The 27,418-nt window shown below is 41.4% G+C and overlaps 2 protein-coding genes and 1 long non-coding RNA gene across 3 annotated transcripts; all 3 read left to right on the plus strand.

Moving 5' to 3' along the window:
- Window positions 1-27,418, plus strand: LOC118717413. The gene is made up of 4 exons (XR_004987466.2): window positions 1-194; window positions 9,019-9,138; window positions 23,642-23,646; window positions 27,138-27,418. It is a non-coding gene; the product is annotated as an uncharacterized LOC118717413 (long non-coding RNA).
- LOC118717412 (ninjurin-1-like) lies at window positions 17,172-18,068 on the plus strand. Its single transcript, XM_036435464.2, has one exon. It carries the CDS (start codon window positions 17,204-17,206, stop codon window positions 17,639-17,641), a length of 438 nt encoding a protein of 145 aa, XP_036291357.1. The 5' UTR covers window positions 17,172-17,203; the 3' UTR covers window positions 17,642-18,068.
- On the plus strand, window positions 18,963-19,816 carry LOC118717411 (succinate dehydrogenase cytochrome b560 subunit, mitochondrial-like). The gene has a single exon (XM_036435463.2). The coding sequence runs from the start codon at window positions 19,012-19,014 to the stop codon at window positions 19,519-19,521; it is 510 nt and encodes a 169-aa protein (XP_036291356.1). The 5' UTR covers window positions 18,963-19,011; the 3' UTR covers window positions 19,522-19,816.

Consider the following 27,418-nt stretch of genomic DNA (forward strand, 5'->3'; position numbering starts at 1 on the left):
CGTGCGCAGAGCCGTGCGCCGGGCCGTTCGTCCCCGTTCTTTAGTCTGGGAACTGAGGGCCAGGGGCTTAATGTCGGCCCCGGAGAAAGGAGCGGGTTCGGTGTCCTCGCACCCATAACTAGCAGGCTCTTCTCCGAGGCTTGGCCCACTGCGGGCGTGTGAGACTGAGGGAGAGGCGAGGCCCAGGCGGAAAGGTGGGGTCATTGCCCGCGTAGTGAAGGTGTGGGCAGGCCTGTGCGGGAGGGAGTGGGGCGGTGGGGGCGAGAGGAGGGACCTGCCTCCCCCCACAATCCCCTGCTGGAGGCTTCAGTGAACAGTGAAACCTCCAAAATCATTGTTGAGGAAGTGGAGGGTCACTTAACTACTAAGACCTGACTAAGCTTAAGCTTGTCTTTGGAGTAGAGGTTGGTAACCAACTTTTGGATGACTATATATATATATATATATATATGGTCTTTGGGTTTGTGGTATCAATAGGAGATGTCTGAAAACGTTTACATGAAATCTTTTTAAGGCAATCGTGGTGACTTACCTGTAAAAAATGGGTCCCTGATTTGTTTCTTTAGGATATTCAAAACAATTGGTAAAGTGTTATAAAATTCTCTTTGGGTAATCATAAAACTGTGATGAATAATTTTTAGCTTTGCTGTGAAAGTCTACCATTTTGAGACCCAGAGAGTGTAGAAGAATCACAAAGTTGTGGAAAAGTAAAACCTCCACAGAGACCTGGAAACGGGGTAAAACTTTCAGATTAAAGATTGCCAGAGAATGATGTTCAGAGGCTAGAGTCATATTTATTATTTTAAGAGCTGCCCGATATTTTGTCATATTTATATATTAGGGTAATAGAGAAGATTATGAGTTTTTTAAACAAGCCTCCATTTAGCCTTAGCTGGTTTGGCTCAGTGGCTAGCACATGTGTCAAACACAAGGCCCGCGGGCCAAATCCGTCCCGCCAGGCCTTGCAATGTGGCCCGCACCGCGCTGTCATCACTGCACTCCGCTGCGTTTCCATCACAATGACAGTTTATGACTGTTCAGTAAACCATTCGGCCTGCGATTTAGGCTGGATTTTAGATTTTGGCCCCTTCTCTGATTGAGTTCGACACCCCTAGCTAGAGTGTCAACCTGCAGACTGAAGCATCCCAGGTTCCATTCTGGTTAAGGGCACATGCGGGGTTGTGGGCTTCATCCATAAGAGGGGGCAGCCATTCAATGGTTCTCATCATTGATATTTCTACCTCTCTCCTTTCCTCTCTGAAATCAATTAAAATATATTTTAAAAAACAACAAACCATAACATGACTTGATCAAAAATGTTTTTTTAAAAACAAAAACAAAAACAACCAAGCCTCAATTTAAATTCGTTTTCCCCAAAACTAGCAGTATGACTATAGGTAGTTATTGATGAGCCTTGGTCATCAATAAAATGCCAAGTAATCAGGTTTCCAATGCCATAATTTATGTATTACCATAATTTTAACCTGTTAGTAATACCATAATTTTAACCTTTCTCCTCTTTTCTGGATATTTAATATTATTTCTTTTCATAGTCTTTATTCTGGAGCCCAAGAATTGTTTTTTAGGGTCCTGATTTTAGGATCTTGGTCCTCAGGCTTTAAAAATTTTTTTTTGATGTTCATTTACAGTGATTAAGCCTTAGGGAATTGATTTACAATGGTTGATTTTAAAATGCCAATTCATTAATAAACTGACAAATACCTCTATTGGTTGCTTAGAATGCGTTGTTTTTAGTATTTTACTAAAAAGCACACTTCTGCCGAAACCGGTTTGCCTCAGTGAATAGAGAGTCGGCCTGCAGTTCCGGGGTTCGATTCCGGTCAAGAGCATGTACCTTGGTTGTGGGCACATCCCCAGTACGGGATGTGCATGAGGCAGCTGATTGATGTTTCTCTCTCATCGATGTTTCTGGCTCTCTATTTCTCTCCCTTCCTCTCTGTAAAAAATCAATAATATATATATATATATTTTTAAAAGTAAAAGCACACTTCCTATTTTTTCCTTTCAGTCTCTCTTTTTTGCCTTTTTTTTTTTTTTATGTGTGTGTCTTTTTGTCTCTCTATTTTGAACATTGTGTTGTTCATTCCTCTTAAGTTTGCTTTAATCCTGAGTGATATAACTTTGGCCATGAAGTATTCCAGAATCCTATTTGTAGAAGTCTAAGTAGAAGGAATGACAGCTGGAGGAAAAGTCACCCAATAGGTATAGGCTCTAAGGAAGGGCTAGCAGTCCAAATAGAAAATTTCAAGAGAAATCAGCAAATATGATTCCCATCTGATGGACAGGGGTATTGTAACAGAAGGAATTTTTTAGCCAGTTTTTAGGTTCAGGATCAGGGCAAAAGATCCATTTTTGGTGACATAGGAAGCAGCCAGCTACTGAAAGACAATGGGGAAAAAGCAAATCCATTGGGAAATATTGGCAAAATTTACAAGGCTAGGGTTTAATGTCAGGCTCCAGTCCCAGCAGAGAGCTGAATTTGAAAAACAGTTGTCAGAACTGAAGTGTAGTCTGACAGACTGGCCACATCTTGAGGGAAAGCTACTCATTTATAAATATGCCCAGGGTTAATTGCCAGGATAGAATAAAGGACTGCTCTTAGTCCTTCTCGTGTAGAGACAGAAAGCAGCTCACCTCAAGGATCATTTCAGGGACATGGAAATCTTTTAAACATAAAATATGCTGTGCACAAGGAAATACCTCCATAATATGAATGTTATTTAGTAAAATTGTATAAACTGTTTCTGAGATTTCTTGTTGAAAATCAATATCATCTGATCAATTAGGATTCAGGAAATAGGTGGTACCATCAAACTGGGTAATTAAGGATCTATAATAATAAAAGCATTGCTGAAACCGGTTTGGCTCAATGGAGAGAGCGTTGGCTTGGGGACTGAAGGGTCCCTGGTTCGATTCCGGTCAAGGGCATGTGCCTTGGTTGTGGGCACATCCCCAGTAGGGGGTGTGCAAGAGGCAGCTGATCGATGACTCTCTCTCATTGATGTTTCTAACTATCTCCCTTCCTCTCTGTACAAAATCAATAATAATAATAATAATAATAATAATAATAATAATAAAAGCATAATATGCTAATTAGACTAGACAGCTGAACAACCTTCTAGATGTCCTTCCAGATGATCTTCCAGAAAAGCCAGGGCTGCGAGGGCTGAGCCCCTTGCACAAATTTCATGCCTCGGGCCTTAAAGAGGTTATTTATGCCCTGGCTGGCCACTGAACAGTGGTTAAAATGTTGGCCTTTGCACTGGATTTCAGGTTCCCTGCTCTGGTCGGGGCATGTGGCAGAGGCAACCAATCAATGTGTCTCTCTTACATCGATGTTTCTCTCCCTCTTGCTCTCTGCCTTCTACTCCCTCTAAAACTCAATGGAAAAATATCCTTGGTGAGGATTAATAATAACAACAACAAAAATGTATTGATAAAGGCAGGTTTAGAAACGACGAAGGATGTTGTAGTACCCCATGGCTAGTAACAGCAGGGAGCCGAGTCCATCCCTAAGCTAGAAAGGGGAAGGAATGGTGGCTGAACCCCCTTGAAGAAGACCTACCCTGTTTCCCCGAAAAGTAAGGCAATGTCTTATTTTAATTTTTGCTCCCAAAGATGCGCTAGGTCTTATTTTCAGGGGATGTCTTATTTTTCCATGAAGAAGAATACGGTACACATTTATTGTTAAATGAAAATAAAGGAAATTTATTACCTGTATATGGTACAGTAGTATGGTAGTTGTCAACACAAACCAGACAAACTGTGAATCCTACAGTATCAAGAATTTACTCATTTATTCAATGACAATCATGTCATCATCTTCTGGAACATCATCATAACAATCCAATTCCTGAATTTCCAGGTGAATTTCTTGTGACTCCATTTCTTTTAGAATCAGTGGACCAAATCTCTCATTTAGCCTAGGGGGACCTTATTTTCGAGGGGATGCCTTATTTTTCACTCAGAAGGAAACCAGTAAGTAGGTCTTATTTTCGGAGGATGTCTTATTTTCGGGGAAACACGGTATGTTGTGATAGCCCGCTGACAGGAGTGGTGATTTTAGCAGATGGGAAGTGCCAACAAATGGCTGTGTGGCAGGGAGGGAGCCAGGGAAATAACCATCCTTTCCTCACTCCTTTACCAATTTCCTACCGGTATCAGCCCCCTCCAGAGTCTCTGAACACAACTAGAAGTCAGAGTGTAAAGGGACACAGTCCATATAGGTCAGCCTCTCAGGACATAGAGTGGGCTAGAGAATGAATCTGAAGGAAAAATAGATTATCTGTGGTGTGTAGGTTCTCATTAAATCTAATCAAAGTCTCACTTTCCAGGCCTGAGTAACTTGGGTTTTTTCATTCTTTTTTGCCTGTGTCACCAACATCTTGGATTTTAGGTTTACCTTTCTTTGGGGCATATGGTCCTCTATCCACTAAACTCACATCCCATGTGGAAGAGTCAATAATGTAATCACATCTGAGCCTCTGAGCTGTCACTTGGTTCAATCAAAGCCACAGCTGCCCCAGAAAAGGTAATCTGGTTCCTATAAATGAGACAAAGCCTATAGGAGCTCTTCCTACCTCCTTAAGCAAATAATTTAATGAAAGGATAGGCAGTCCTATAAAGCCTGTGAGGAAACAGGATTGGCTCCGGAGGCAGCCCTTCCCCAAATGGAGAAAGTGTCATTCAGTCAACTACCCGTGTTTCCCCGAAAATAAGACATCCTCCGAAAATAAGACCTAGTGCATGGAAAGATAAGACATCCCCTGAAAATAAGACCTAGCGCAACTTTGGGAGAAAAAATTAATATAAGACACTGTCTTATTTTCGGGGAAACAGGGTAGGTAGAGCCTTCATTCAAATTTCCACTGGAGCATAATTATCAGAGATTAATTAAATCTGGCCAAATGGAAAGGATACTCTCCATTGGCTGCTTTCTGGTGCTTTTTATTTTTTATTTTTTATAATTGATTTTAAAGAGAGAGAAACATCAAATTGTTATTCCACTTATTTAGGCATTCATTTGTTGATTGTTGTATGTGCTCTGACCAGGGATAGAACCCACAACCTTGGCATATGCGGATGACACTAACCAACTGAACTACCCGCCCAGGCTTTGCTGCTTTTTTGACATTTACCTTCTTATATTTTTCAGGTCTGCCCACATCAGAGTAAGAGATGTGGTCTTTTTTTGCAAGGTAAATTTTGGTATACAGTGTTGGTCTATAAAAAACAAGCAATGTGTGTTACTAATAAATTTTTTTTCTTCAAATTTTGCTTTACACCACCTTGATCTGATTGGGTATATATTCTCTCACACATCACATTTTAATTTGTTTTTTAATCCTCACCTGAGGATATTTTTCCATTGATTTTTAGAGAGTGGAAGAGAGAGGGAAAGACAGAGAGAAACAGTGATGTGAGAGAAACACATTGATTGGTTGCCTCCTGCACGGCCCCTGGGCCAGGTAGGAGCCTGCAACCAAGGTAGATGTCCTTGACCAGAATAGAACCTGAGACCCTTTAGTCTGCAGGCTGACACTCTATCCACTGAGCCAAACCAGCTAGGGCTGTTACTAATACATTTAAATTGTCTCCTACAAGTGCAGTCTTTCATTAACATTTAAGCCCAACAGTTGTAATGATTGTGGAACAAGTGATGTAAGTGTGATTTAACTTCTTTATAGCCTATGTGCACATTTTCAACCAACAAGTTATAGAACGTCTGTATTTTTTGTCTGTGTTATGTTTGTTTTGTTATATTTATTAAAATATAAATGTAGCAGTCAACAGTTGATGTTGGATGAGAATTTTAAGGAAATCCTGAGCTGTATCTGATACCTCTTGAATGAGTTGTGTTGTTGGAATACATTTATAAGAATTTTTATGTATGAAGGTAGATTTATATTCCAAAGACAGATTAGAAAAAATAGTTTTTGCCCTGGCTGGCATTGCCCAGTGACTAGAGCATTGGCCTGCTCCCTTGGAGGGTTTGGGGTCAAGAGCACATATCTGGGCTGCAGGTGTGATCCCTGCATGGGAGGCAGCCAATCCACGTGTCTCTCTCACCTCTCTCTTTCTCTCTTTCTCTCTTTCTCTGCTCCTCCCTTTCATTATCTCTAAAAATCACTGAAAAAAAATATGCTCAGGTGAGGATTAACAAATCAAAAAAGATGCTTTTCAAGAATACAGTATTTCTAGTTATTTTAAGTTCCTGGGTAGGTTTCACAGTGCTTAGGAAAATGATGCATTTCTCAAATCATAAGGGTTTACAGTACTATTTAGTGAGTAAAAGTATTTTTATCTTTTAGTTTCTATACATGTATTCCAAACAAACTGTCCCTATTTGAATAGTCATATATGGAATCAAAAGTGTTTGACAACTCATTGCTAGACAACAAATTTAGAACTAGCAGGCTTGAAAATAATGGTATATTTGAGAGATGTGGTGAGTTTAAAATATGTCCACAAATTTTTGGAGTTCTTTAAGAGGTGGAGAGTGATTCTGCTCCTTTGAGTGTCGGCTGGTTTATTGAGTCACTTCTAGCAAATAGAATAAGCAGAAGTGCTGGTACACCACTTCTAAGACTGGCTAATAAAAAGCATTAGGGCTTCCTTTTTCCTTGCTCTCTTGATGCACTTGCTCTGGGGGAACCAAGCTGCTTTGTTGTTGCTAGACAACAAATTTAGACTAGACTGATACATTCAGAAGAAATTATTTTATCTGTAGACCAAAAAACAGCAACACCACCCTTTTCATGATGAGTATTTAATTTATTTCCCTTTTCTGCATTAGTAAAGAAGCAATTGGGTATTTGATTTGCTAATATTAATGTATGAGTCAAGGAATTTTTTAAATGTCTTTTTCTATTTTCTCTACATATTAATAAAAATCTTTAAAACTAATAGCAGTTATTATTTTAAAAAGCATTAAACAGTATGCCTTTACTTAGTTTATTTTAAATTATAGTTTCCCTGCGCACTCAAATATTTAGCACAAATAGCTCCATGGAGATGACAAAATGCAGTTCAAACACAAGTCAATTCCTTTCTTCTCCAGTGTGTGTGATCTGTTTCCATGGAAATTTCATGTTGACTAGGAACTGTAAAAATACTATATGCAAACATATCTCAGAAGCAAAGCTTTTTGGAAAATAATCACAATTTAATTTGAGTCACCCCATTAAATTTTTTTAAATAATAGAAGAGACTCTATTCTTCTTTAGCAAAGACCATTCTGCAATTTCCCTTAGCTCAATATATTAGTCTAATACAGTTCAAGATTATAGGGATTTTAATTTGCCTTTTGATGAGATTAAAATAAAATCTTAATGATTTAGGTAAATGTATCCATTCAAAAAAGATTAAGAACTTAATATGAATGAGCAAGGTATTGTTGGAGAGCTAAAAGGAATACAAAGGTATACACCAACACATATTACAGTAAAGTTGACAATGTGCTCTGGGAGTGCAGAGGAGGGAAGGGATATTTATGGTTGTGAAGATCAGGAAATTTTCTTGGGTGAAATGGCAATTGTACTGGATCTTTTCTCCCGCCCACCCCCCTAAATATTTTTATTGACTTCAGAGAGAAGGGGAGAAGGAGAGAGAGGTAGAAACATCAATGATGAGAGAGAACCATTGATTGGCTGCCTCTTGCACTCCCCACACTGGGGATTGATCCCGCAACCTGGGCATGTCCCTGAACTGAGAATCAAACTGACCTCTGGTTTATATGCTCAATCACTGAGCCATGCTGGCTGGGCTGCCCTGGGTCTTAAACAATGAGAAAGTAAGGAGAGGATCTTCCTGATGAAGGAAATCATCTGATAAAGAACTAAGTTGGGAAAGCAGATGATGTGTTGGGAATAATGAGAAGTCTATCTGGATGAGATGTAATGGAAACTGGGGGAGAGAAAATGATAAGGTAGGGTGTGACTAGGTTTTCTAGGGCCTTGAATGCCATGCTAATTTGAATGTTATGGTCAACAGCAATAGTGTTAGGTGATAATTATCTGGACTGCCGACAGTTGAATATTTGGTAATGGGAAAGTAAGAGAAGGGAATAACTGAAAGGAGTAAGAAAGCAGCAGAGTAGCTTGAAGAACTAGCAGGCTTGAAAATGTTATATTTGCCTGGCCAGTGTGGTTCAGTGGTGGGGCATCGAGCTATGAACCAGGATGTCACAGTTCAATTCCTGGTCAGGGCACATGCCTTGGTTGTAGGCTTGGTCCGTGCAGGAGGTACCCAATCAGTGATTCTCTCTCATCATTGATGTTTCTATCTTCCTTTCCCTTTCCCTTTCTCTCTGAAAATAATAAAACTATATTTAAAAAAAAAGAAAAATGATATATGTGAGAGATATGGTGGGTTTAAAATATGTCCACAAATTTTTGAATATCTTTTCTATAAGAGGTGGAGACTGATTGTGCTCTTTTGAGTGTAGGCTGGATTTAGTGACTTACTTCTAGCAAATAGAGTAAGGCAGAAGTGATGGTACACCACTTCTAAGAATCTATAATAATAAAAGCATAATATACTAATTAGACCAGACATTCTTTTGGAAGTCCTTCTGTACTTCCGGATGAAGCTGGGGCTGCAAGGGAAGCCTGGGTCCCGGGTGCCAGAAGGAAGCCAGCGCTGGGGGAAGGAAGGCCTACTTGTGCACGGATTTCGTGCATTAGGCATCAAGTAACTAATAAAACCCATTCCTTGTTTTCCTGAATCATTTACTCTGGGGGAACCCAGGTGCGATGTTGTGAGGAAACTCAAACTTGGAAGTGGATTCTGCAGCCACAAGTTAAGCTCTGAATTACATCTTTTCTAAAAATATATTTTTATTGATTTCAAAGAGGAAGGGAGAGGGTGAGAGATAGAAACTTTAATGAGAGAGAATCGTTGATTGGCAGCCTCCTGCACATTCCCTACAGGGGATCAAACTGGCAACTTGGATATGTACCCTGACCAGGAATTGAACCGTGACCTTCATGTTCATAGGTTGATGATGAACCAGTTAGCCACACCAACTGGGCTGAAAGACATCTTGATTGCAACCTACTGGGAGATCCAGAGCCAGAACAATCATCAACTAAGCTGATCCTATATTCTACAGATACTGTGAGATATGTTTTTGTTGTTTTAATCTTCTAAATTTTGAGGTAATTTGCTATGCAGGAATAACTAATGCAGGAGGTGTGGGAATAGGATATTTATAAACATGTTTGGGGGTTGAGAAGAAGGAGCCAATGGAGACAGAGAGTGCCGATCCCACAAGAGGGGAAATCATGGTTAGGTCAAATTCTGGAGGAAGATTGTAGGGGAGAGGATCATCAGAAAAGGGTAGATAAGTTATTTTTGGAAAGGAAGAGTGAAGATCAGAAAATAACTTTAGATTGGAAAGATAAAAGGTGAAATCAAGCTGGATGCCTGTGCTTCCTGCAGCAAAGGAGGTCATGTCACTGGCTGAGATGCAGGAGTCTCTGGGATCAGAGCTCCAGGTGAGTAAGTAAAATTTGGAAGAATTGTGAGATATCACATAGAGAGTCAGATAAAGCAGAGCACATAGTTCTCTCCAGCTATGCTTAGCACACTGGAGAATAAACTGAGAAAGCAGACAGTGAAGTTTACTCAGGATAGGGGATTGATAAGGCAGATATGAAAGACTAAGTGGGCAAAAGATTCTGAGATGTTGTTGTATTGTAATTACAGTGGCTGGGCATGAAGGCTAGACTGGTACAAGGGCACATCTATAATAATAAAAGTATGATATGCTAATTAGACCAAACGACCTTCCAGACAAAGCCGGGGCAGCAAGGGAAGCCCAGGTCTCGGGTGCCAGAGGGAAGCCAGGGCCAGCATCTGGGGGAAGGAAAGGTTGGCCTTTCCTTGCACGAATTTTGTGCATTGGGTCTCTAGTGAAACTACAAAGAGTTAATAAACTGAGAGTATAAAAGGGTGGGTCTTCTATGGCAATTATAATCAGTACGACACATTTCACATTTTATTCTAAAATACTTTAGATCATCATGTAACTTTTGAGGGAGTATGCCTAATTGTCCTCATCGGATCATAAATTAAAGGTAGTTAGTGACCCTGGTTTATACATTTTGTACTCTTTTAGCAATTAGTGCATTGCTTCATAGGAACTCAGATTTGTTGAGTCAATGGATAAAATTATTCTAGCTTTCTATGTGTTTCCTACTGAGTTTTTTTTTTTTTCTTCCTTCACAATAAGCATCTGATTGAGGCTAAAATCTGCTCCTTTTAGATAGTTGAGTGTTTTCCATCCTTGTCTCTAAAGAGACAGGATTTCTGAATGCTTTTAAGAAACATCATGTAATTATTTTAAAAAGGGACAATACCTGGTTGGCTAAAAATAATAACCGTAATTATGCCTATGTGAAACAACCTTGAAATAAACGTTGGATGATTTCTCTTCAATCTGACAAAAGTCATAATAAAAGTAAAAAAGTTTAGAGGAGGGATCCTTTCCCCCTCCCTACTTGGGGAGTCCATTCTGTGAGACTCTCCCTCTCCACACGTGGGAGTCTGTACTTGATCTTCAATAAATCTCCACCTTTGCTATACAAAATAATAATAATAATAATAATAATAATAAAAATAAAAAGTTTAGAAGAAAAAAAGAGACTGGCTTTCTCCTGGAAAATTGGGGGGAGATGAGGCCTTAGTTTGGAATATCACTAAAGCTTACATCTGTAGTGAGAGGTCTGAGAGGAGCATCAGGTTTTCCAAGATTACCAGTACAAATGGCCCCATAGCCTAAGTGGACATTTATGTATTCTGTACCTAGCACAACCTTCTTTCATTGTCTTCCGAGCAATGACAGGCTTGTTCAATTTTGATAAAACTATAAAGAAAAAATTGAAAATAGGCTTCTAAACCACTGAAAAAGGTCACTGATCACAATGATATATAAGTGGTTCTTCAAATTTTTACCACCTGCCATTTTATATACTCCACAGTCACCCCAACCCACCTTTCCTTCTGTTCAAATTTTTATATACGAGTTAATAAATTAATATTATATGGTGATACAGCCAAGAGTTTTCAATTCAGTTTTGATAATCACTACCTTTATTTCTATAATTATTTAAATATATATATATTTTTTTTACATTTTGCCCTTCTCATTAAACTGAAGAGAAAGAAAAATGAAAGTGCTAATTCCAGTGATAACAAGTTTAGGTTTCATACACTTAGTGCAATTAAGACAAAGATGAAAATCATTTGGCCATCTAAAAGGAACAGAACTTAGCTATAATCATATGCTCAATGTAAAGGGAAAGAAATCAATGAAAGAATACAAAGTGCTAGTGCTAAATTACTGAAAATTGTGTCTGAAATTGAGGTGTGATTAGGGATTTTATAATAATTCTTAAGTCTTATATCATGTTAGTTCTACTTTCAGCCAGTCAAACATATTTGAAAACATTTTATATTAGAAAAAGAGAAACTGCCTATATTGTATTGTGCTCCAGGAGGCCACATGCAGGTGCCACAGAGGCTAAGGTCAGGGCCAGTGGCCAGAGCTGCAGGCCTCCCACTCCATATCAGCTTTCACCAAAACAAAGTTCCCTTTCCGCTTTCCATTTCTGGATTCTGAAAAGCCTTTTTTTTTTTTTTTTTTTTAAAGGGTTTCTTTCAAAGACAGAGTTCCCATGTAACAAAAGTCTGAAAATCACTGCCTTACTCTGATACAGTGTTTATATAAAGTGGCTCAGCCTTTTAAAGGGACTATTTGGCAGTAACTTAAAAGCCTAGATATTTGTATTGTTTGACTCAGCAATTTTACCTCTAACAATTACTCTTAATACAAGTAATCATTCAAGGGCACAAAGATATATGTACAGGATATTTATTGCAGCATTGTTCATAATAGCAGAAGATTGAAAACAAATCAAACATTGTTAGCATAATGATATTCATGTATTGGGGTTCTTAAAGGAAGGAGATGGAAAGATGTCGAAGTATATTGCTAAGTGGAAAAAGCAAGTTATAAAACAGTATGATTCCATTTGTAGGTCAAATAAGTCAATAAATAAAAGAAAACCATTGGCCTGGCCAGCATGGCTCAGTGGTTGAGCTTCGGCCTATAAATCAGGAAATCATCATGGTTCGATTCCAGGGCAGCGCACATACCTGGGTTGTGGGCTTGATCCCCAGTGTGGGGTATGTAGGAGGCAGCTGATCAGTGATTCTCATCATTGATGTTTCTATTTCTCTCTCCCTCTCTCTTCCACTCTGAAATCAAGAAAAATATATTAAAAAGAAAACCATTGCCTTTGATGTATGCTAATATTGAATAGATGACTGTTACTTAAAAGTATTACTAAAATTCACGGGTCTGGTGTGGCCAGGCCCGGAGCAGAGGCTGCCAGGCTGGGAGTGGCCAGGCTTGGAGCAGCGGCTGCCAGGCTGGGAGCGGCCAGGCCCGGAGCAGCCGGGTCTGGTGCGGCCAGGCCAGGAGCAGCGGCTGACAGGCTGGGAGCAGCCAGGCCCGGAACGGCCGGGCCTGGAGCAACCGGGCCCAGAGCAGCCGGGTCGGGTGTGGCCAGGTCTGTAGCAGCAACAGCCAAGTCCAGAGCAACCAGGTTGGGAGTGGCAGTGACCAGACCCGAAGCAGCAACTACCAGGCTGGGAGCGGCCAGGCCCGGAACAGCCGGGTCTGGTGTGGCCAGGCCCGGAGCAGTGGCTGCCAGGCTGGGAGCGGCCAGGCTTGGAGCAGCAGCTGCCAGGCTGGGTGCGGCCAGGCCCGAAGCAGCAGCTGCCAGGCTGGGAGCGGCCAGGCCCGAAGCAGCCGGGTCTGGTGCGGCCAGGCCCGGAGAAGCGGCTGTCAGGCTGGGAGCAGCCAGGCCCGGAGCGGCCGGGCCCGGAGCAATTGGGCCCAGAGCAGCCGAGTCGGGTGTCGCCAGCCCTGTAGCAGCAACAGCCAAGTCCAGAGCAACTGGGTCAGGAGCAGCAGTGACCAGACACGGAGCAGTTGGTTGTGGAACGAACCAGAGCAACAGAGGCCAGGCCCGGAGCAGCCTGGCCTGAAACAGCTCGCTCCTCACCTGCCCCTGCCCCACGGCTGCCTCTCAGACATGGCTGGAAACTTTTGTGGGAACTTGAGGGTCTGCTGAATCAAGTGATGAAGGCTTATATCTGGATGTGTTGAGTTAGTATAGTCCTGGGATGTTGATCTGTGAGTGCCTTGGGTGGGGCCTGGATGAGGCTGGTTGTCCTATTAGGAAATGTCTTTTGTGTGAAGTGTATCATTGGGCATGTGGAGGTATTATTGATATGAGAAAATGCTAAGTAACAGATTTGCTATCTGAAAAGGGATTTACTATCGGGGAAAGGGAGGGAGGAAGAGACTGAACATAAACTGTGCACCAATGGATGAGGATGAGGGGGCAGAGGGTGGGGTGGGAACCTGGTGGAGGGGGGAAGAAACGAGGAACCTATGTAATAATATGAACAATAAAGATTGATTAAAAAAAAAAAGTATTACTAAAATTCATAGATTTAATTATTTTAGTTATATATTGGATGGCATGATCTTTTTTACTTACATAGATTATTCAACTTTGGGGTTTTTCATAATTGCTCTATCTGAAAAACTTAGTATTTTTCAGATAAACTCAGGAACCAGTTAAACTTAGTGTATGAAGGTTAAAAAAAAAAACTTGTAAAGCCCTAACTGGTTTGACTCAGTGGATAGAGTGTCAGCCTGTGGACTGTAGGGTCCCAGGTTTGATTCTGGTCAAGGGCCTGTACCTTGGTTGCAGACACAGCCCCAGTAGAGGGTGTTCAGGAAGCAGCTGACCAATGTTTCTCTTTCATTGATGTTTCGAACTCTCTCTGCCTCTCCCTTCCTCTCTATAAAAAATCAATAAAATATATTTTTTAAAAGTTGTAAAGATTTTTTTATAATTTTACATTAAGAATGTGATCAGCAATGACTTAGACTTATGGAATTTATTCACATGGTGTGACAAAAAAGTTTGGGCCCTCAAACACTCACAAACACAATAAGAGAATAACCATTTTTGTATGTTAGTGCAATAGGAATTTTTGCAATTTAACCTTAGAGAGCTATTCTCTCATTTTTCAGACATCAGGTGTGTAGGCCAAAGATAAAAGATTTTGTTTATGGCAAACATGTCACAAGGAGCGATAAAATCATTACAGTGAGTGTTGTATGATTGACAAGATCTTTTATACTTTTACTTTTAAAATTTGTTTTTTTTCTTTATTGGTTTTTAGAGAGAGGAAGGGAGAGAGAGATAGAAACATCAATTGCTGTCTCCTGCATGTCCTCTACTGAGGATCAAGCCCACAGGGATCGAACTAATGACCTCTTGGTCATGGGTCCATGTTCAACCACTGAGCGGCACCAGTTAGGCTCTTTTACACTTTTATTTTGAAGCATGGAAGATTTAAAGTAGATGTCACAATGGTCATGCCAACAAATCCACAGAAAAAAGGGGGTGTTCAGCAAACTGCATTTTTCTATAGATATGTGAGGCAGAAAATACCAGGGTAATTTTTACAAATCAATTAAACCAATAGTACCATAAATAATAACAGAGAAATGAAAATTAAAGATTTCTTAAGTCTCATACCAAATCCTAACAGTGCATTTTAAGCACTTTAAAGATATCCTACTAGAATACGTCATGGTTTTACTTCTAATTAGAAAGATGGCTGTCTCACACTTTTTTTTTTATTCCCTGAGAGATTGCAATGGTGAAACTATAGAAACACAAGGAATGCTCATCATCTGGAAAGCAACTTAAAACATATGTTGTCATGCAAGAGAGCTCAGGAAATTCAGTGTCATAGATGAAAGAACAGGCTTTTTAGGAACTTGAAAGCCAAAAGTCTGCAAGAGAAGGCACAGGGGATACAGTGGGCCCAGGGTACTCTGTTGCACATGTCATAAGTGAGCATTCCATTGAAGGGGCATCCTCTCTTCTTTTGCTTTCTCTTAAGACCAAGATGGTGAACATCCTTATCAAGGGGGTCCACACAGACTACTTGGTATCAGGCTGTCTGGTTTTAGATGTCAACTGTTCGGAGTTATCTGAGAGAACCAGATGCCTGTATCTGGACTCCTTGGGTGCCCATGGGAAGTTTCAGCTCCTCCTGCTGAGAGGGAGAAAGCCACCAGTGCCATGGGAAGCCGAATTTGGAAGAAATAGGGAGGCTTTTGATCACAGTTGGTTCATTGTTTAGGCAACCCAGAGTAACCTGCTGGGGTCATCAACAGACTGTCCTGTCTGTTTTACCACTGGCATTAGTCAGTAGTATCATCGTTTTTTTTTTTTTTGTTTGTTTTTTTTTTTTTTTTTTGTTTTTTTTTAAATATATTTTATTGATTTTTGTACAGAGAGGAAGGGAGAGAGATAGAGAGTTAGAAACATCGATGAGAGAGAGTCATCGATCAGCTGCCTCTTGCACACCCCCTACCGGGGATGTGCCCGCAACCAAGGTACATGCCCTTGACCAGAATCGAACCCGGGGCCCTTCAGTCCCCAAGCCGACGCTCTATCCATTGAGCCAAACCGGTCCCGGCGTATCATCGTTTTTATATAAAAATTTTATATAAAATTTAGGGTCCTGGCCCTAACCAGTTTTGCTCAGTGGATAGTGTTGGCCTGTGGACTGAAGGGTCCCGGGTTCTATTCCTGCCAGGGCCACATGCTCAGGTTGCAGGCTCTATCCCCAGTAGGGGGCATGCAGGAGGCAGCCTATCAATGATTCTCATTATTGATGTTTCTATCTTTATCTCTCCTTTCTTCTATGAAATCAATAAAAATATATTAAAAATAAAATAAAGTTTAGGGTTCTGTTTTTTTGTTGTTGAAATTTTAAGGTGACTGCTTCTGCTATAATTGTTTGCAATTCTTAGTACCTTTTATAGGCCTTCTATTTTATATAATTTAAACAAAATTTAAATATTTTAAGAGTTGACATTTTATTAAGAATTTTAAATATTCAGCGAAACTGTTTTGGCTCAGTGGATAGAGTGTCAGTCTGCGGACTGAAGGGTCCCAGGTTTGATTCCGGTCAGGGGCATGTACCTTGGTTGCAGGCACATCCCCAGTGGGAGGTGTGCAGGAGGCAGCTGATAGATGTTTCTAACTCTCTATTCCTCTCCCTTCTTCTCTGTAAAAAAATCAATAAAATGTATTAAAAAAATTTTTTTTTTTAAATATTCAGTGTCCTGACTTTGGCTAGAATCGTTCTCTTTGGCATTATTCATTGCCATCTGCTGGAAAAGAGAAGAAGTGCAGTTGCACACTTTTCAGTCAGGTAGCAACACCTGTTCTTCTAAGCCAGTGGTCGGCAAACTCATTAGTCAACAGAGCAAATATCAACAGTACAATGATTGAAATTTCTTTTAAGAGCCAAGTTTTTAAAACTTAAACTATATAGGTAGATACAATGTTACTAACTTAATTATAGTACTCCTAAGCTGGCCTTTGCTAAAAATTCAAAGGACCAGAGAGCTGCGGTTTGCCGACCACTGCCCTAGGTGAAGGCAGAGGAATGTGTTCTTTGTACTCAGGCAGTAATAGATTCTCTTAACTTTCTAATCCTGGCTTGTGTCCTGAGACCTACAGCAGTCTCTTCACCCCAGGGAATGACAAATGTGGGAGTGGGCAACACTGTGAGCTGGGATAACAGGGTAGTCCACCTACTGATTCTGGGCTGGGGTAACAGTAGTTCTGAGAGCCAGGAGAAGTGTCTGTGGTGATAATATTGACTGCTTCAAATCTACACTTATTAGGAACAGAGCAGCTTGGATATGTTTCTATATCCTGTGGACATGTTAGGTTTACTTACTTAGGCTAATGTTATAGAACCTGAGGATTAAAAGTTACAGAAAATTACTTTCGAGTCTGTTCTTGTAGATATAACATTAGGTTTATAAGCAAGAGCATCAGTCTGAGGACTAAAGGGTCCAGGGTTTGATTCAGGTCAAGGGCACATGCCCAGGTTACAGGCTCAATCCCTAGTGAGGTGGGAGGGGAGGGTAATGCAAGAGGCAGCTGATCAATGGTTCTCTCTCATCATTGATGTTTCTATCTCTCTCTCCCTGTCCCTTCCTCTCTGAAATCAATAAAAATATATTTAAATAGACCGCAGTGGGGAGCGGGCGGCCAGGCGCACCATGGACTCGGCCCCCGAGGGATACGAGCTCAACGGTGACCTGCCGCCGGACTCGCCCGGCGCCCCGGATACCTGGCCCCCACTCTGGGGCCGGGGCGGGCCCATCAACGTGAACCACTACACCAACAAGAAGAGCGCGGCCGAGAGCATGCTGGACATCGCCCTGCTCATGGCCAACGCCTCGCAGCTCAAGGCCGTCATCGACCAGGGCCCCGGCTTCGTCTTCTTCGCGCCCCTGGTGGCCCTCATCTCCATCTCCCTGGTGCTGCAGGTCAGCGTGGGCGCGCTGCTCCTCTTCCTGGTCAGGTACGACCTCAACAACCCAGCCAAGCACGCCAAGATGGACTTCCTCAACAACCTGGTCACCGGCCTCGTCTTCATCATCGTGGTGGCCAACATCCTCATCACGGCCTTCGGTGTCCAGAGGCCGCGGCAGTAGGCTCCGATGCCCTGCCGACGCCGCCACCGCCACACAGACCCTAGGAGCTGCCTCGGCCTGGGCGCTGCACCCTGAGAACGCCAGAGCCAGGACTGGGCTGGAGGACACTGGCCAGTGAGTCCTGCTCCACCCGTGGCTTCTCCCCCTGAAGCAGGGGCAGAGAGGCCAGAGGCGGAACGACCCCAAGGTGGGCCGTGGCCACAGACACGCGGCAGGCTGAAGGAGGGCGGTCAGGCCAGGGCCAGCCCTCGTCTTGGGCCATTTCCAAAAGGACAAAGAGATGCCTCTCGGCCAGCACACCGCCAGGGCCTTGGCCACGCCCTTCCTGCCTAGGACCCGGGACCAGCAGCTTCCCAGGCCCCGCCCTCCCCGCCCCCAGCCCCGCTTTTCTAAGCACAAATGACCAATAAAACGATTGCTCCTCCAAAAAAACAAACATATATATATATATATTTAAATATATATATGGATAGATAGATATAGATATTTCTTTGGATGAGGATTAACAACAACAAAAAGAATCAACCAATGGATGCATAAATAGGTGGAACAACAAATCAGTCTCTCTCCCTCTCTCAAATCAATAAGCAAATTTTTTTTTAAAAATAGAATAAAAGTCTGTCTTTAAAACTAGGTTTTTTGATACAAAAAAATTAATAATTTATTCTCAGAATTTTATTTTTAAAAATACTAACAATGCAAGAAATAAAATTAAAATGTTCTCCTGAATCCACTGTAAGTGAAATAAGACTCATAAGAATCATTCAAATTTTTAGACCTTTCTCAATAGAATATATTACTAAATAATGAGATATTTTTAAAAATATATTTTATTAATTTTTTACAGAGAGGAAGGGAGAGAGATAGAAACATCGATGAGAGAGACGCTCTATCCACTGAGCCAAACCAGTTTCAGCAATAATGAGATATTTTTACAAAAGTAAAATACTATTATGAAAAATAGGTGTGACTTTATTAAATTTGACCATTTAAAAAAAAATCCTACTAAATAATTTAAAATTATCTTTTGCACTAAAAAAAAGCTGTGAGCATACTTTATTTTAATTCATAGGGTAATTTTTTCTTCTTTTTAAGAGAGCAAAAAGCAGGACAAGTTTAAATTCTGGGACTCTAAGCTAAATTTCAGAAAGGCTTCATGGTATTAAAATGACCTTATAAACGATGCCTGCCTGAGGGGTTCCCAAATACACCGAAGGCTGTAGGGCTCCTGGTGTAGCTGTGAAGCTGGACACTGCTCTGCACATGGGCATTTGGCAAGGACCCTGAGGTCACATCCTGGTTTTGTGACGTGGAGACAGTGACCCCAAAGTGATGCACGGGCGTCACTTCCGTCCAGGCCGGAAGCCAAGATGGCTGCGCTCCTGTGGAGACCTGCAGGCCGTTATGGCCTCCGTGGCCGCCTCGGTCCTCAGCTCTGTATCAGACATGCTGTTCCTTTGGGAACCTCAGCCAAGGAAGACAAGGAGAGATGCCGGAATAAGAATGCTGGTTTAAACCGCCCCATTTCTCCGTACATCACGATCCACAGTTGGTCTCTGCCCATGGCCATGTCCATCAGCCACCGCGCCACTGGCATTGCCTTGAGCGCAGGGGTCTCTCTCTTTGGCTTGTCGGCGCTGCTGCTCCCGGGGACCTTTGAGTCTTATCTGGAGCCGGTGAAGGCGCTTTGTCTGGGGCCGGTGCTGATCCACTCGGCCAAGTTTGCTCTCGCCTTCCCTCTCATGTTTCACACCTGGAACGGGATCCAGCACTTGATGTGGGACCTGGGAAGAGGCCTGACGACCCAGCAGGTGACCCGGTCCGCGGTGGCCGTCCTGGTCCTCAGCGTGCTGTCCTCGGCGGGGCTGGCGGCCCTGTGAAGAGCGGCGTCCCCAGCTCCTCCTGCCCCAGGTGATCAGTGACTACCTGTCCTCCGCTCTCCCCTGCTCAGACCCGTGTGCCGGCGCTGTCCCTGGAGCTCAGCTGCAGAAAGGGTCCCGGGGTCCCCTCGTTTCTAAAGATGGGGTGGCTGCAGCAGCTCCCTCTTCCTGCCCCCCGCTTGCAGCCCTTATTCTCTTCATATTGGGCCTTGATTTGTGCTGAGGGTCAGCTCTTGGCTTCGCTTCCTGAGACGGTGGGCACAAAGCCAGCTCTGTGGCCTCCACCATGCAGACTGGGAGTGGGGCTGTGGGTTAAGGTGACCAGATTTTAACATTGGTAAAGCGGGACACCTTTGACGGAGGGGGGGGAGGGGAAAAAAGAAGGGGGAGGAGTGAGAAGCTGAGAGGGTGTGTGTGTGTGTGTGGGGGGGGATTCTTGATTAAAAATTTGGTCTGTATGTTAATAGCATGAAAAGACATAAGTCCTTCTGCTAATGCTAATTTCTTTTCTTCGTCCTCATTAGTTGTTTTCCGAAAAAATTCCTGTATTTTGGAGGAAGATGCAGCAGTATTTAAATATCTTTTATGAAAAAAAATAAATATCTTTTATGTTTCTGTGTCTCCAAGTGCTTTAAAATATCATTCTTCCCGACGTGCGAGATAGAAAATTCACCATTACATTTCTCACATTTTACTATGTAATCGCTTTTGGTTCTTTTAATAAAAGGAAATTCACGTCTTAGATCATCATTGAATTTGCATCCTCTTTTCTTACTCATTATGTTAAAAATCTAAAAAATATAATTTAAAATTATAAATTATTATATACATATTGCTTAAAAACACAGTAAGTAGGTACATAATTACATGAACATATTTTATTGTTAGTTTATAAATTAAATTAATTTGATTGTTATAAAGTAACTATATTTTAAAAATTATTTAAATTTTAATCCTATATTTCTTTCTAAATAATAACAACACTATCTTGTATTATTTTTCCTCTGAATTTGCCATAACGTGTCACTTTCAAGGCTGGTGCTAGACTTTTTGCCGCCACTATAAAATATAAATAATACGAGTACTATCTGCTAAATTCAAGAAAATTTATGTATTTATGAAAAATAAATAAATTACCTAAATTATCTGACTAGCTGATTTGTAATGACATCACTTGTTTAACTAGCTTACTAGCATGCAGTACGATGTGTACCATCTGAGAGACAGTTACAAAATGTTTTCATCGTTGCCAATCCCCCAAAAATGCCATTGTTCATTAAGTCCAAACAATAGTGGTCGAATTCTAACAACTGATCAACAATGCGAACTTTGATAAGCAGTTTTCAATAATCAGTTCTCAACAATTATTTGCTATTATTAAAGTTTAACATTATAAAATTAACAAAAATAATATAAAACTCATATCCTGACTACCGTAAATAGCCACGTGGCCCCCGCAAACTGTATATTCCCTTCCCGTTCTCCCACCAGTTCCCTAGATTGTCATGCATTCTTTCCAAAAATCAGGACTTTTTTAAAACGCCGAGGGATGAGGGACAAATTGTTAAAAATTGGGACGTCTGCCGAAACCAGTTTGGCTCAGTGATAGAGCGTCGATCTGCGGACTGAAAGGTCCCAGGTTCGATTCCTGTCAAGGGCATGTACCTGGGTTGCGGGCACATCCCCAGTATGGGATGTGCAAGAGGCAGCTGGTCGATGTTTCTCATCGACATTTCTAGCTCTCTCTATCTCTCCCTTCCTCTCTGTAAAAAAATCAATAAAATATATATATTTTTAAAAATCGGGACGTCTGGTCACCTTACTGGGGGTGCCACTGCCTGTGGGTTGTGGCTTCAAGGACAGTTCTGTTCACTGGTGAGACCCAGGGTCCTCGGCACCCACGTGGTGGGAGATTCAGCCTGTCCCAGCCAGGGGGGAGACAGAAAGGGTGGGTTGGCTTTTGAAGCAGGTACTTTGGGGAGAAGATATATAGTTTTTGATACAAGAGAAGATCCAAAAAAGTATTGCTAAAGCTGTGAAGGGTTATTTCTTTTCCTTGCAATTCCAGAAAAACAAGCCTCTAGTTGTCATGTTTTTTAATCAACATTCATGCGACATCTTTTTCTGAAAATAATTAAAATATTAATTTTAAGAAATAAATAAATAAAGTGATGAATGGTAAGGATTTTATATTCCATCTGCAAATCATGCTGGGATCTCTTGGTAAAAGATAAAAACGATTTGTTCTCACATGTTGCCTTGCCACTGCCACTGATTATTAATTTTGTGGGAGTTTCTTGATGGAAGACATTCAAACACATTTGTGAATGAGTCACAAATATTATTACACTGATGCTTTGGAAAATATAATTCTATTATTATATGTGAAAATCAAGTCATCGTCTTTCTTACTCTTCCAGAAATAGACATATATTCAAAGGAGGGGAAAGAACAAATCAGAAGAAAAAGATACCTCTTGGTACTCCCCTGATAGGAACTTTCCTCCAACTATAAGAATATTTGCCCTAACTTATTTGTCTCAGTGGATAGTGTCAGCCTGCCAACCAAAGGGTCTTGGGTTCAATTTCAGTCAAGGGCAAAGTACCTTGGTTGCACGTTCTTCCTGGCCCTGGCCCTGGTTGGGGCTCATACAGGAAGCAACCAATCAATGTGATTCTCTCACATCAATGTTTCTCTTTGTCTTTTCCTCTCTCTTTCACTCTCCTTAAAATTTATCAATAGAAAGCCAAAAACCGGTTTGGCTCAGTGGATAGAGCATCAGCCTGCGGACTGAAAGGTCCCAGGTTTGATTCCGGTCAAGGTCATGTACCTAGGTTGCGGGCACATCCCCAGTGGGAGGTGTGCAGGAGGCAGCTGATTGATGATTCTCTCTCATCGATGTTTCTAACTTTCTATCCCTCTCTCTTCCTCTCTGTAAAAAAATCAATTATATATATATATATAGTGTATATATATATACTATACTATATATATGTATATATATGTGTCTATATATATATATATATATATATATATATATATATATATATATATTTAAATCAATGGAAAAAATATCCTCTGGTAAGAATTAATAGAAAAGAACAAAAGGGCGGGGGGGGGGGGGGAATCATAGTGTAGTAGACTGAATGATGGTCCCCAAAGAAGGTCTGATCCCTGGAACCTATAAATGCATATAAAAAGAAAGAGATTATGCTGGATTACTTAGTGGGCCCTAAATTCCATCATATCCATCCTTATAAGAGAGAGGCAGACAGAGATTTGACATAGACATAGATGAGAAGGTGAGGTGAAGATAGAGGTAGTAATCAATGTGATGTTGCCATAAGAAAGGAATGGAATGCTAACAGCCCCCAAAAGTTTGAAGAGGCCAGCAATGGATTCTCCCCTAGATCTCCCAAAGGGAGGACCTGCTGATACTGGTTTTGACCCAGTGATACTGATTTTAAAGATAGATATATTTTATTGATTTTTTACAGAAAGGAAGGGAGAGGGATAGAGAGTTAGAAACATCAATGAGAGAGAATCATGGATCAGCTGCCTCTTGCACACCCCCTACTGGGGATGTGTCTGCAACCAAGATACATGCCCTTGACCAGAATCGAATGTGGGACCCTTCAGTCTACAGGCTGACACTATCCACTGAGCAAAACTGGTTAGGGCAAGTGATACTGATTTTGTACTTCTAGCCTCTAGGCTGCAAAATACTACATTTTTAGTGTTTTAATCCACCCAGTTTCTGGTAATTTGTTACAGAGCCACAGGAAAATAATATGACTAGGGTTTCATTAACATCCTATCTAATGAAAGAGTAATATGCAAATTAACCACCACTCTACTATACTCACAAGCCACGCCCACCAGCCTATCAGAGAAAGTATGCAAATTAATCCCAACCAATTTGGCTGTGGCCACAGAGAGCAGGAGGGAGGCTTGGGCTTCCCTGACAATGGAGGAACCCAAGCTTTCTGCATACCCTGGCCGGCCGAGGCCTCCACTCAAGGCTACAAAGTTTCAATTATAGAAGGTAAATAAATTCAATAGAAATGGCAGCAGCCACTGAGTTGGAAGAGCAAGAGGATAAAGTTGCCCTGGGTGATAGATAGGGTTGCCCTGTCCTATACAGCTTCTGCAGCCCTGGTCGGCTCAGGCCTTTACTCCAGGCTACAAAGTTTCAATTATAGAAGATACATAAATTCCAACAGAAATGGCTGCCGCCACGGAGCAAGCAAGAGGCTTGGCTCTGCTCCAGGCTATAAAGTTCCAATTGTAGGAGATAAATAAATTCCAGATACCAGGGCCTCCACTTGGGTTGCTGGGGGGCATGGCTGGCCTGCAAACCACCATAGGCCCCTCACTCAGGCCACCCCATTCCCCAAAAGAACCCTGACCCTGATCAGGGACACCCTTCAGGGTAAACCAGCTGGCCTCCACCCATGCACCAGGTTTCTATCCTATCTAATAAAATAATAATATGCAGATTGACCATCATTCCAACACACAAGATGGCTTCCCCCATGTGGTCAACAATCCTGCCCCCCTGTGGACATAAGATGGCCACCACAAGATGGCCAGCAGGGGAGGGCAGTTGGAAGGCACCAGGCCTGCAAGAGAGGGCAGTTGAGAGAGACCAGTCCTGCAAAGGAGGGCAGCTGGGGGCAATCAGCCCTGCAGGGGAGGGCAGTTAAGGGTGGCCAGGCTGGCAAAGGAGGGAAGTTAGGGGCAAACAGGTTGGCAGGGGAGTAGATAGACATCAATCAGGCTGGCATGGAAGTGGTTAGGGGGTGATCAGGCTGGCAGGCAGAAGCGATTAGGGACAATCAGGAAGGCAGGCAAGTGAGCAGTTGGGAGTCAGCAGTCCTGGATTATGAGAGGGGTCCTAGATTGGAGAGGGTGCAGGCTGGGCTGATGGACACCCCCCACCCCCCCACCCCCCACCTCATGCATGAATTTCGTACACCGGTCCACTAGTTCATTATAACGAGTTTTTGAGGCACAATGTTTATTTCAATGGATTTTTTTTGTTGTTAATTCCCACCTGAGGATATTTTTTTTCCATTGATTTTTAGAGAGAGTAGAAGGGAAGGGGAGAAACAGAGAGAAAGAAACATTGATGTGAAATAGACACATTGATTGGCTACCTCACAGCCCCTGTGGCTTTGTCCAGATGGACGTCCCTATACCCTTTTATTAGTATAGATTACTTATTGAACTCTGGCATTATGAGGGCTTAGTATAGAAGCTCACAGGAAACATTAGTTATCCTCTATGGGGAAGTACTGAAGAACTATTAAAGAACACTGCTTCAAAATTACTGGAATACATTCTACAGACTCCCTAAAATAATGTTAATAGGAGACTTAGAATAATGCTACCAGAAGAACTCTAGGAATGTATTAACCTTTAAATTAAGAAACAAAACAACAAGCAAAAACTTGAATGATTTACTTTCTGTAAAATGAATAGTTTGTTACAGCACATTACCTTAAAACAAAAGCACTACATTTGATTTCAGGACAGCTAGGCTTGAGTGCCAATTCCCCAGCTATTAATTGGTGACTGGGAGACACAGTACCTACCCAGAATACGCTCCCACCTTCTGAGCAGCACACCAATCTTGCTCAGGCATCTGCCCTGTCCTATACAGCCCTAATATTTTAGGAGCAGCCCACTTGGTCCCTAATGCCATGAGAAATCCCCTCCCCTTTCCCAATAGTATTATCAGGAATAGGTATTAGTCAGTATACTTAGGATTTCCATTATTAGTGATGCAAGACAACCTAGTAACACTAATATTGGATAAATTATTGTCCGGTAAATGGGGGTGATATTGTCTTCCCTATCTATTCAGTATAATCATTGTAAAAGTACTATTTTACTTTGTAAAAGTACTATATCCAGGAGATGGTATTATGTCAAAAGAAATGAAATGGAGAACTGTGGGGCATTTTCTATAAACTATCAGATTATTGCTTTATTTGCAAATTATACAAACTATTTTCTTTTAAAAACAACTATTGCAAATACAATATATACATTCAAAGAGTGTCAGGTATTCTGAATTACTATTGTGTAGATTTATGCATTTACTCATTCAAACCAATATTTATTGAGCACCCACTATATCACAGTTACTGTGGTAGGTGCTGGAGGTACAGTAATGGGCAAAATGGTCACAGACCCTGCCCATGGAGATGCAGTGCCCAAAATACATTGGATACTACAGACTCATTCCTGAAGCAGTTTCTGAGCAAGGCATGCAGATGGCCAATAGATATATGAAAAAAAAAAATGTTGTGTCACTAATCATCAGAGAGATGCAAATTAAAACCACAGTGAGATAGCACCTCTCACCTGTCAGAATGGCTATCATCAAAAAAATCAAAAAACAACAAGTATTGGCAAGGATATGGAGAGAAGGGAACACTCGTGCACTGCTAGTGGGGATGCAGATTGGTGCAGCAACTGTGGAAAGCAGGATGGAGTTATCTCAAAAAATTTAAAATGGAACTGCCTTATGACCCAGCAGTTCCTCTTCTGGGAATATATGCAAAGAAACCTGAAACACCAATACAAAAAAATATATGCATCCCTAGGTTCATTGCAGCATTAATGGTCGCCAAGTTTTGGAAGCAGCCCAAGTGTCCATCAGTAGATGAGTGGATAAAAAACCTGTGGTACATTTACACAATGGAAACTATTTGGCAGAGAGAGAGAGAGAGAGAGAGAGAGAGAGAGAGAGAGAGAGAGAGAGAGAGAGAGAGAGAGAGAGGGGAGAATATGAAATATTACCTTTTGCCACAGCGTGGATGGATCTGAAGAGTATTATGCTAAGCAAAATAAGCCAGTCAGAAAAGGACTGCCCTGACTGGTTTGGCTCAGTGGATAGAGCGTTGGCCTGCAGAATGAAGGGTCTCAGGTTCGATTCCAGTCAAGGGCATGTACTTTGGTTGCAGGCACATCCTCAGTGGGGGGTGCCGCAGGAGGCAGCTGATTGATGTCTCTCTCTCATAGATGTTTCTAACTCTCTATCCTCCCTTTCTCTCTGTAAAAAAATCAATAAAAATATATCTTTTTTAAAAAAGAAAAGGACAAGTACCATATGATTTCACTTATATGTGGGATCTAATGAATAAAATAAGCTTACAAACAAAATAGAAACCGACTCATAGACAAGAGAACAGACTGACAGCTGTTAGTGTGGAGTGGGTGTATGAAAAAGGTGGAAGGATTAAGGGGGGAAAAACACCTCACAGTCACGGACAACAGTAAGGTGATTACCAGAGGGAAAGCAGGGTTGGGGAAGTAGAAGAGGATAAAGGTAGAGTAAATGATGACAAAAAGAGCCTTGACTATGGGTGATGAACACACAATACAATATACAGATTATGTATTATAAAATTATATAGGTTTCAGGTGTAACCTATATAATTTTATTAATCAATGTTGCCCCAATAAATTCAATAAAATTTTTAAAAGATGAAATTGCCTCCTAAATTAATCATGCCTAAGATGATTTTCACATTCTTTTTTGAAAATCAAATTCTGTACAGTTATAGAATTAATTTAGAAATGACATGGTGTGTTTTTTCTTCCAGGACAGCTTGCTAATTCAAGCTGAAGCATTCAAGCTAAGGAGGTTAACAAAGGCCCAGAAGACAAAAATTAAGCAAAGCAAATAGTTCTTGAAACCCCAATTTAAAAATAAAGCAGCAGCAAAGAAATCAGAAAAAGACACATGACAGCATATGAGGTATTTATGAAAGTATTTTTGTTTACATATTTAGCTTTTTTAATTTCATGCATTATGTAGCTTGTACTCTGGTTTTGAAATTGTAAAACGTGTTTGTTGTGTCTGTTCTCTCAGTGCTTAGAAATA

This window comes from Pipistrellus kuhlii, unplaced genomic scaffold (genome assembly GCF_014108245.1).
Source record: "Pipistrellus kuhlii isolate mPipKuh1 unplaced genomic scaffold, mPipKuh1.p scaffold_m20_p_13, whole genome shotgun sequence".
Lineage (NCBI taxonomy): Eukaryota > Metazoa > Chordata > Mammalia > Chiroptera > Vespertilionidae > Pipistrellus > Pipistrellus kuhlii.

Coding starts and splice junctions, on each gene's coding strand:
- LOC118717412 (XM_036435464.2), top strand. CDS start 17,204: ATGGACTCGGCCCCCGAGGGATACGAGCTCAACGGTGACCTGCCGCCG.
- LOC118717411 (XM_036435463.2), top strand. CDS start 19,012: ATGGCTGCGCTCCTGTGGAGACCTGCAGGCCGTTATGGCCTCCGTGGC.